General features: G+C 39.3%; 1 protein-coding gene across 13 annotated transcripts in view; it reads left to right on the plus strand.

Moving 5' to 3' along the window:
- The window catches only part of GTF2I (general transcription factor IIi), a 135,797-nt gene extending 125,984 nt beyond the window's left edge, over positions 1-9,813 (plus strand). For 12 of the 13 annotated variants that reach the window (XM_066274603.1, XM_066274596.1, XM_066274600.1 and 9 more), the window contains 9 exons: positions 64-122; positions 504-584; positions 1,054-1,137; positions 1,622-1,805; positions 2,974-3,002; positions 5,636-5,677; positions 6,647-6,688; positions 7,868-7,943; positions 8,671-9,813. In XM_066274603.1, the coding sequence (XP_066130700.1) occupies positions 64-122; positions 504-584; positions 1,054-1,137; positions 1,622-1,805; positions 2,974-3,002; positions 5,636-5,677; positions 6,647-6,688; positions 7,868-7,926 (580 nt within the window). In that variant the 3' untranslated portion in view covers positions 7,927-7,943; positions 8,671-9,813. The remainder of the gene's footprint in view (positions 1-63; positions 123-503; positions 585-1,053; positions 1,138-1,621; positions 1,806-2,973; positions 3,003-5,635; positions 5,678-6,646; positions 6,689-7,867; positions 7,944-8,670) is intronic. The other variant, XM_066274598.1, reaches the window with a different exon arrangement.
- The last annotated feature ends 1,552 nt before the right edge of the window (positions 9,814-11,365 follow it).

Below are 11,365 nucleotides of genomic sequence, written 5' to 3' on the forward strand. Positions count from 1 at the left end.
TTAATATTTGATGTTTTACTATTGGGTGATTAGCATACATGTCTTCTGTTTTCTTGTTTTTAGGCCTGAAATGTTTGAGACAGCAATTAAGGAGAGCACCTCCTCCTCTAAAAGCCCTCCAAGTAAGTTCTCACAACAGAAAACGGGCTTTTAGAGATTTATTTTGCACCAGTGGTTAAAACAGTTGTTTAAAGGCCAGCTATTGAACTAAAACCAGGAAAGCTCACTCAGAATTCTGTTGTGACTAGTTTATAAGTATTAGTCTTTAGTAATTGAGAATCTCTGTGTGTCTGCTATACCAAGCATCACAAGGAAGATAAAAAAGTAAAAAGCCTTTCAGAAAGCTTAATATTACAAAATGACAAAACATTCCATGAAAAGAAGCAGACCTGAACAAAAGTTGGGTTAAAATACTATTTTGTGTGGTTGGAAGTGTAAACACATTATTAGAGAAGATTTAATGACCTTTTGTGTGTGTTGTAATTTTAAGTTTCTGTTTTAAGGAAAAATAAATTCATCACCCAATGTTAATACTACTGCATCAGGTGTTGAAGATCTTAACATCATTCAGGTGACAATTCCAGGTATGATTTCTCTGCCTTTATCATAGTTTGTGGGGTGGTTTCTTCTTTTTTTCTCTCTTCCATGGCGTGGATTAACGGGGTTTGCCCTGCTCGTTCAGGGATGTTGATTATTACATTCTCCTCCTACCCCTGCAGAAATTAACCAGATAGGTCACCTTGTCTGTTTACTGCTAAACCACTTTAAGCAGTTCATTGGACTTGGCATGAAGTAAAAAGGGCTGACCACCCAAATGCCTAGTATCTTGTTTTAAAAAATCTGTTTATAAAACAGATAAAGTTCTTTATAATAGAAATAAAGTCATAGCATTTTTAATTTGGCATTATTGTTAAGTTGCTTGATTAAAATCATCTCTTGATTAGTTTAAAATCTAAAATATTCTAAAAACAAAGTGTTATACAGAGAACCTGAAAATTTACTTGGAATTAAAATGCATTATTAAATTAATGACTTTTCTCTTAACTTTTTTAGATGATGATAATGAAAGACTGTCAAAAGTTGAAAAAGCTAGACAGCTAAGAGAACAAGTTAATGACCTCTTCAGTCGTAAATTTGGTAAGTTTTTCATTTACATAATACACAGCTTGCAGTAAGAATGGAAATTTTGTTGCAGTAAGATCTTAACAGTAGAGTATGCTTAGAGAGTTGTAATCTTATATAAAAGAAAATAAAGTGCCTGACCTGTGGTGGCGCAGTGGATAAAGCGTTGACCTGGAATGCTGAAGTCGCCAGTTCAAAACCCTGCACTTGTCTGGTCAAGGCACATATGGGAGTTGATACTTCCAGCTCCCCCCCCTTCTCCTCTAAAAAATGAATAAAAAAAAAAAGAAAAAAGAAAGTTATAAAATAAGTATTAAATGTATTATATACTATTGATAATAGTCAATATCAAAATGAATTATATAAGGTTGTTTATAATGTACAAAAACCTTAGTTAACAGTGGAGAAAATCTTTAAAAAAATGTTGGTTGTGTGCTTTTTAAACATTCTCTAAGGTGATACATTAATTAGTGCTTTTATGTGGTTTGTCTCATTGTAGGTGAAGCTATTGGCATGGGTTTTCCTGTGAAAGTTCCCTACAGGAAAATCACAATTAACCCTGGCTGTGTGGTAGTTGATGGCATGCCTCCTGGAGTGTCATTCAAAGCCCCCAGTTACTTGGAAATCAGCTCCATGAGAAGGATTCTAGATTCAGCGGAGTTCATTAAATTCACAGTCATTAGGTAAGAGTGAGTTCACTGCTTGCTCATAAGAGTGAATCTGCAAATTATGAGGCTAAGTCATCTTCCAAAATGTAGTCAATGTAGTAACAAAATCTAGTTTACTGTGTAAGGAATAAATACAACACTTTAGTTATGGTACTTTAAGATTCTCTTCTACCTGAGCTGTCTTAATTCTCTGGTTTTTAAGGCAAGGGATTAGCAAACCATGGCCTGTGGACCAGATCCAGCCTGCCTCCTGTTTTTATAAAGTCTTATTAAAATAGAGTTAACATCTGTCTATTTATATTTTGGCTATGGTTTTTCATGTTGTAATGGTAAAAGTAAGTTGTTGGGACAGAGACAGTATGGTCTGCAAAGCCTGAAATACTTACTATCTGGCCTCTACAGAAAAATTTTGCCAGCTTTTGTCTTAGGCATGTCAGGGATTTAGTCCTAAGTCAGCCAAGTCACTTCTGTTTCTTGTCTGTCCAATGAGATTGTAATTGTTCCCTTTGAGCATCAGCTTCTTATCCACAAAGTAGGAATGATGATTATACCTACTCTCTAAAGCATTGTGAGAATTATATGATTAATATGTGCTTAATCACAATAAGTATACAAGTGTCCTTTTTTCCATCCACCCATTCAAAAGTCCCAAGGTATCTTCACTCTTGCAACTCACAAAAACTTAGCCATCACTAAATCTACCCAGTAAGTTAGTTCATTGTCAAGTTCCCTTTGTCTCCAGTGTATGACTCAAGGCTAGCACATAGAAAGAGATACCTGTAGCTAAATGCATTACCATCCCATGGCTTCTTCTCATCCACTCAGCTTCTCCTAAAACCCTTTCTCTAAAATTCCTACATTTTTTGTCCCGCTTACCCAATGTTTATTTTCCATGCCATTCCCTGGGGGTCTGGGAAATGGCTTCTTCCATTACCATTTCACTAGAATTACTCTATTTCCCCCTTTTTTGTTCCTATTTTTTGTTTTTCCTTTATTTTTAGTGTAACATTTTCTAATGTTTCATATTAGCTATTCACTTATGGTCAATTAAAAAAATAGTGGATGACATTTGTCATTCTAGCACATAAATGACATGGTTTAAAAATTAGTTGTATAAATTGAATATACCTGTAATTCTTGTAGAGTAAAAATAAACTATTGTATAATTTATTTCTTTCTTTAGACCATTTCCAGGACTTGTGATTAACAACCGTGAGTATTTCATAAAGTCTTTGTTTTTTTTCTTTTTTGTGATATGAGAGGGTGTTGTCCTAATGGACTTAGCTCACAGGAGTGTAAAATTTTACTATACCCACAGTGATAACCACGCAGTCTTTGTTGGTTTAGCCTTCAGTGTTAAAGCACTGAGCGTTTTCTAGATGTAATAATGGATGAGTTGCTTAACTTTTTAAAATGTCAGTTTACTCATTCATAAAGTAGTAGTTGGACTCATTTTGGGAGTTTTAGAACATTTAAAATGACTTGTTTTATGTCAGGCATCTAAAACGGGTCAGCAAGTTCCTTCCCATTTCTGTAAATAGTTTTATTAAAACACTGCAAGGCCCGTTCCCTTAGGCCATAGTTGACAGAAGTGGCGACAAGAGACTGTGGTCTGCCAAACCTAAAATATTTACTAAACTGGCTCTTCATGAAGAAGTTTGTTGACCCCTGACTCAGAACATTGCATGGCCTTAAAGCAGGGGTCCCCAAACTTTTTATACAGGGGGCCAGTTCACTGTCCCTCAGACCGTTGGAGGGCCAGACTATAAAAAAAAACTATGAACAAATCCCTATGCACACTGCACATATCTTATTTTAAAGTAAAAAAACAAAATGAGAACAAATACAATATTTAAAATAAAGAACAAGTAAATTTAAATCAACAAACTGACCAGTATTTCAATGGGAACTATGCTCCTCTCACCGACCACCAATGAAAGAGGTGCCCCTTCCGGAAGTGCGGTGGGGGCCGGATAAATGGCCTCAGGGGGCCGCATGCAGCCCGCGGGCCATAGTTTGGGGACCCCTGCCTTAAAGTATGTCCTCAGTATATACAGTTTATACTTGTTATTGTTGTTACTACTGTTATTTTACTATTGTTATATAATTACTATGCTGGAATAAATAGGTAATTTTAATCTAATTTAACTTGCTTCTATTAATAAGCATAGTGTCTGGAAGACATTGGGCTCTTAAATACAGTTTCATGGACACATTTTATTAGTATTATTTTAACTCTTTAAAATCCATTTACACTCAGTTCTATAGTTTATTCATTGGGAAAGTATAAGCCTCTTCAGTTTCTTGTTGAGGAGTTACCAGTGACCATTGAGTAGCAGAACCTTGTGAATTGTTGATTTGCCCCCTGACCTGAGAGCTATGCTGTCATTACCCCTGTCATCCCCTGTCATCCCGGACTGCTTTTACACTGTTGACCCTGTCTTCTGGCCTTCACTCTTTAGGATCATGGATTTGGTTGCATCTCTTTTTCCTCCAAGTTTTGAGTTTTAATTCATCATAAAATTTATTCATTTACTTGTACCCCAACCTATGAATTCTTTTTTTTATAGATTCTCTTTTTAGTATATGCTCTATCTTGACCAAGTATTTGGTAATGTCAGTGTGAGAGAGAAGTGTATCTTGCTTCATAGATTTAAATCATCTTTGTGGTGGCCTGACCTGTGGTGGCGCAGTGGATAAAGTGTCGCCCTGGGAACACTGAGGTCACCAGTTCAAAACCCTGCACTTGTGTGGTCAAGGCACATATGGGAGTTGATGCTTCCTGCCCCTCTCTCCTTTCTCTCTCTCTCTCTCTCCTCTCTAAAATGAATAAATAATAAATAAATTTATTTAAAAATAAATCATCTTTGTGGTATTTAGCCTTTTTTTTTTTTTAAGGCAGAGAGAGAGAGAGAGAGACAGGCAGGCAGGCAGGGAGAGAGATGAGAAGCATCAACTCATAGTTGCATCAACTCATAGTTGCATCAACTCGTAGTTCTGCACTGATTGCTTCATACATGTCTTGACCCAGGGGCTCCAGGCAAGCCAGTGACCTTGGGGTCATGTTGATATTCCCACATTTGAGCTAGATGAGCCTGTGCTCAAGCCAGCCACCTCAAGGTTTTTGAACCTGGGACCTCAGCATCCCAGACTGAGTCTCTCTCCACTGAATGTGGCATTTAGCCTTAATCACACCAGGGAACTTTGTCATTTAAAGAAGTCCCATGATAATTATTTTTCTTTAAAATTTATTTAACCACCATTCCCCTGTCTTTTGTGTAATTTTTAGTTTCAAAGACCATTGTATTTTAATCTTTTCTGACCTCTTTCTTATGCAGCTCTATAATAGAATTTTGTGCTATGAATTAGTTATTTGATGGGACTTAACAGAACTCATAATATTTATTCTCTTCTTGTAATAAGGAAAATGTGCCTGTTTTGGCAAAATTAGCTTCAAAATAGAAAATGTAGCCTGACTAGGTGGTGGCACAGTGCATAGAGCGTTGGCCTGGGACGTTGCGGGACCCAGATTCGTAACCCCAAGACCACAGTTTGAGGGTGGGCTCACAGGCATGACCCCATGGTCACTGGCTTGAGCAAGAGGTCGCTGGCTCACCTGGAGGTCTCCCCCCCCCCCCATCTAGGCACATATGAGAAAACAATCAATGAACAACTATGGTGCCACAACAAAGTATTGATGTTTCTCATTTCCCTACCTGTCTGTCCCTCTCTTTTTCTCTTGCTCATGCGCACATGCTCAAAAAAGAAAGAAAATAAATGTAAAAATGCTTTTTAAATGTAACAGCATGTCATTAAATTATTAAATGAATTTGCTTTATTTTCAGAGTTGGTTGATCAGAGTGAGTCAGAAGGCCCAGTGATACAAGGTAAATTAAGGAGGGTAGAACATAGAAAAAGTTATTTCTAATTTTTTAGTAAAACGGATTAGATAAAGTTGTGTGGCCTCACATGCTTATTTACATTTGTCTACATTTAAAGAGGCAGTTACACAGTCCTGGCCGGATGGCTCGGTTGGTTTTAGAGCATTGTCTGTAGCTCAGAGGTTGCCGATTCGATCCCCGGTCAGGGCACATACAGGAACAGATTGATGCTCCTGTCTCACTCTCTCTTTGTCTCTGTCTCTCCCTCTAAAATAAAAAAAGTAAACATTTAAAAATAGTTACACAGAACACACATGTGTATACACACAGTTAGACTTTTTTTCTTTGACACCTGGTTTTAAAAGCCTGTATAAGCTCAATCTGTAGGTTCTAATTGAGAGCTGTGGGCCACATGCCATTGGATCCCATTGTCCCGGGTCAAGTATAGTCAGGAACCCTAAGATCAGTGGCAAAGAATACAATTTTTCAGTGAGAAGGTCTTTTAAACTTTATTCTTTATTCCATTTGTTTGTATTGGTAGTTGTAAGCCAAATTGTGTTGGGTGGAAATGCATGTATCATGGTTTTAAAAATTCCTTAGAAACAAGTGTGTATAGGCCTGCTGCTATGGTTCATTGAAAGTAATGAAAGGCTTTTATTAAAAGGGAACTTACAGAAGAAAGGGGGAAAGACAAAAGAGGAACTTCTCACTTTCATGTTACAGCTATGTTAATAAGATCATTTAAGATTTCAGTTATGTAAGCTAATGTAATGTGTTCCAGAAAAGTTTATTTCTGGAAATCTAGTTGAGTAATTGTGTGTTTAATCCCGAGAGAGTCTGTGGCTGTTGTTTCATCCTAGACTTGTGTGCACTGTTTGGAGAGCTTTGTCTCCTTTTCCTCCCTCTGGTCTCTTTAAGTAATTGAAAGCAACTTTTGAACTCTGTTACAGTAAATCTTCATGTGTTTCCTTTCAGAATCAGCTGAGCCAAGCCAGTTGGAGGTTCCTGCAACTGAAGGTAATATAGGGTAGTCTGTTTGTCAAAAACTGAAGATCCTCCCTGGCTGGTTTGCTCAGTGGTAAAGCGTCGGCCTGGCGTGCAAGAGTTCCGGGTTTGATTCCCGGCCAGGGCACACAGGAGAAGCGCCCATCTGCTTCTCCACCCCTCCCCCTCTCCTTCCTCTCTGTCTCTCTCTTCCCCTCCCGCAGCCAAGGCTCCATTGGAGCAAAGATGGCCCGGGCACTGAGGATGGCTCTGTGGCCTCTGCCTCAGGCGCTAGAATGGCTCTGGATGCAACAGAGCAATGCCCCCTGGTGGGCATGCGGGGTGGATCCCGGTCGGGCGCATGCGGGAGTCTGTCTGACTGCCTCAACATTTCCAGCTTCTGAAAAATGCAAAAAAAACCCAACCAAAACAAAACAAAAAAAACCCTGAAGATCCTGAAGAGTTTTATTAGTTTATTGTGTTTTTACAGCTTTTAAACTAAAACTGGTGGTATTGTTTTTCTGTTTCTGGGTGAATTGGATTTGCAGTTTATGCCCAGAAACACTGTTCAGAGATGACTCATGGACTTGTTTCCCCCAGATGACTCTTAATGAATTATGAAACCATGGAATGACTACTGTATAACCTATACCAGGGGTCCCCAAACTTTTTACACAGGGGGCCAGTTCACTGTCCCTCAGACCATTGGAGGGCCGGACTATAAAAATAAACTATGAACAAATCCCTATGCACACTGCACATATCTTAAAGTAAAAAAACAAAACGGGAATAAATACAATATTTAAAATAAAGAACAAGTAAATTTAAATCAACAAACTGACCAGTATTTCAATGGGAACTATGCTCCTCTCACTGACCACCAATGAAAGAGGTGCCCCTTCAGGAAGTGCGGCGGGGGCCGGATAAATGGCCTCAGGGGGCTGCAGTTTGGGGACCCCTGACCTACACAGTGGGGCTTCTTTATATAGATATGTAATTATGATGTTACTTCTGTTACTTTGAACACAAATGATGTAAATTTAGAACTTATTGCTAGAGAAACATTGTTGTCTCTGAAAATGTTACCATTTTTGGTATCTTATTATTCCTGTTAAAGCATGTTAGTAAATAGTTTAGTGTGAGTGGACTTATAATAGAGCAGATTTTTATTAATAGTGCCATTAAATAGTTCCCTTTTGTTTCTCTTGATAGAAGTAAAGGAGACTGATGGAAGCTCTCAGATCAAACAAGAACCAGACCCTACGTGGTAGACCTCTTCCCTCCTAGGGTAATTCAGCCTCAGCCTCTGTGTCCGGGATGCCCTGTAGCGCCCAGCTGAACCCACCTGCATAATCATAAGCTAATGTGTTTTCCCTGCTTCCACCATAAATGGCAGCTCCAGCTGCAGGACATATGAGGTCCAAGTGTGACCCATGCAGTATTATTCTTAGCTAGAAGTTTCAAGCAGAGATGTTTTTTTTGGATCAATATATGTCTGTCAGTCAAAGATTTGTAAATGCCCTTTTGCCTTAAAAGGAAAACGTTTTGTTTTAATTCACATTGGAATTCACTGAGTCAGTATCACTACACTGACTTTTCCCCTAATACTCATGATCGTATTTGCAGAGTCTGGCTGAGCTGCACAGTTCATTGTGCGTCTTGCAGAGTTAACTTACAAGCCTGACCCTGTTATTCCAGACTTCTTAAACTTGGCCCAGGGTAGTAGCAGGAGGGGCGGCTCTGGACCGGGAGTCGGCACTGCTGGGCCCTCGTGTCTGCTGGGCCTCTCTCCGTCTGAGCTGTCGTGTGTTGAGGTGGTGGTTACGGGATACTGCATGCTGGTCCTGATCTGTACCTGACAATGCATTTCTTTTACACAGCGACTTTTTTTTGTCATGGAGTTTGCCATGTACTGTCAGTTCATGGATTTAAGCACTGAATTGTGGTATTTGCGAATGTTAAATTCGTATAATCAGATTAACCTGTTTTCTTGTTTGTTTTGTCTCCTATTTTAGCTTAAAGTATCAGTGGGTGAGAAGAGCTTTTCGGACCTGTTACTGCCCCAAGCTGTGTAATATACTTGTATAACAGAAATACCTTCTATACAAACCTTTTTTTCTACTTTTAGATAGAAATGTCTACTTTTTCAGCAGTTCTGTGAATTGAATTAAAGAGCAGAGTGACTGTAGATTTGGAATGGCTGGTTTACTTTGGAATGTATTATAAGGATTTTACAGCAATGCTGGAAAAACGACAGGGAAAATGACAGGGATGAATCTCACCAGATTTTTTTATGGATTCAGCAGAGCCTTCAGCTATGGTGTTTATTTCCCAATCAAATGAAGATATCTCCTACTGGAACATCTCAGCTTCTGCAGCGAAGAAAACACCTGTGATAGTTAGTTCTTTAGTTTTTCTATTTGAAAAATCACTTAAATGATCCTTTTGTTCATGGCTTTCTTTAATGACTGAGTGAACAGTTAGTATCTGTATATTTGACTAAACCTTTTCCTAAGCTATCTGTTATGGTTCATATGTTTTTTATCATAATTCAAAAAACAACCATCTGGATTACCTAATAGCCAGTAAGAGGTTGGTTCTCAGCGTGTGGCTTGTAGATGGAATACAGAGAATCTCTTCCACATTTACTTCTTATCCAAATAAAATGCATGGTGTACAAGAAGTGCAAGATCAGGTATGAGTGTTTGGGCAAGCTAAATGACACTAAAGCCTCACTATCATGTAACTGATTGTGGTGTGAATTTCTTTGGAATACTGTTCCAGCTTGGATCGATCCCAAGGGGTTTTCATTGCCTTCTTTATTTTATAATTCTACTTGTAACCTTGAGGCTCCAGTGTGGGAAGTGAGGGCTCAAAAGCTAAGTATGCATCCGCTGATATTCTGCGCCTTTTGTAGGAGAATCTTACAGGTGTTGAGGTTTCATGGACAATAAGAGATGTAAAATACCAGCTATATGAAAAGCTAGAGTATGTGATGGCATAGAGTGTTCATTAGCTTTATCACAATATTCATAATGGAGACTTATATTACATGGTAGCAGAAATAGGCATTTTTATGTGTTGCTTATATTTTACCTCAAATTAAAATGTAGATATAGGGTAATAAATAAACTCCATCCATGCCTTTCACACACTAATTCATTTCTAAGGTGTTTCATGGTTGTCTGGGGAAACTTGTGGGCGGTCAGTGGGAAGGGAAATGCAAAATGAGGGTGAGGTCGGCACTGCTCAGAGGCTCAGCAGGTCCTCATAGGGACTCCGTTGTCTGTGCTGTTGGAGACCACTGTGCATCTTGTGTGAGCTGAGGCTGGAGACCCCAACTTTATCTGCACATGCCAATTGCATGCAGCTAAAGTATTTTTTTTTTTTAATTTTCCATTGATTGTGAGAGAGAATCACCAACTTCTTGTTCCACTTGGTTCCATTTAGCTGTGCACTCGGTGATTGCTTCTAGCATGTAAACCTGCGACCGTGGTCTGCAGGGACAACGCTCCGTCTACTGAACCATCCCTTCAGGGCCTAAAGTATAATTTCGAGGTCAGAATCCTTCCCAGAGCACATACACATCCTCCCACACTGGCTCAGCATATCTCTTTATCTCTATACCCCACAAACATGTGCTCAGAGAAACTAATTTGTTATTAATACCAACTGAAATTAAGAGGAGACAGCTTCTACAGTAGAACAGCATGAGTCCTTTAAAGTGTTCTTAGAAAGGTTAGACAACCGTGCTAGCCCCACACACACCTCTCGCTTCAGCTACTAGAGACTCATCCGTCCAAAGGAGTTTTTAGAGGGAGGTAAGCTCCTACACTATACATCCCTGGTTTTTTGTTTTCTTTTGCTAAAAGATTGTGGGATCACAGACTTAGCAAAGAGATTTGTTTTCCTCTCCAGTATAAAAAGTCTGTACAGATGCATACACGTAATTTTTGTTTTCATGTCTACTGTTAGCATTTTTTTTTAATGTTCTCACATACACCAAGTAAACTCATTTCTGTACTCTGGATAACAGCAGTCAGTGCTGTCTCCTCATAGCCTTTTAATGGTTTAAGGAATGCTCTCCAGTCACGTTCTGCAGACAATTCCTTCAAGAGATGCTGAAGCTCAGGCAGGCGTGCCATTGCTGCACATGTCTTCTGGAATAGTGCAGAAGTGGAACAAGCCATTCCTGTTAACATACTGTTGTCTGCTGAAGCTTATGTCTTCCTCAGCCTCTGCTTCCTCCAGTCGGGCATCTCCTAGGACAGCTCCCCTTAGAACAGCAGTGTTTTCTGGTAAATGGCCTCCTTACCTGCATGGCAAAATTAGCCCTGGTTTCAGCGCCAGAGGTGGCAGTGTCGCCCTGGCTCGCCAAAGCGCTGCTCGGTCTGTGCGATGAAGCCTCGGGTGCCTGTGTTAGTGATGGTCAGGGCTTCCATAAATGAGAGTTGATAAACAGCACTATCCTTTCTGGGTGGGGATTAAACTTGCACACCAAGATGTTTATGAGATCAGTAAGGACCTGACTTAATATACAGTTGAAATAGGTTGTCAGTAATTTTCAGTGTGCTTAGTATTTCTGAAACATCCTGATTCCATAGATCAATGTGAAACATTTTGCCAGGGAATGAAGTGGAGTGACTAGGAACATAGACTTTGTGACCAAATCCAAGTTCTGTTTCTAGACAGCTGTTTTCTTGAGGATCC

Source organism: Saccopteryx bilineata, chromosome 4, assembly GCF_036850765.1.
Source record: "Saccopteryx bilineata isolate mSacBil1 chromosome 4, mSacBil1_pri_phased_curated, whole genome shotgun sequence".
In the NCBI taxonomy this organism is placed as follows: Eukaryota; Metazoa; Chordata; class Mammalia; order Chiroptera; family Emballonuridae; genus Saccopteryx; species Saccopteryx bilineata.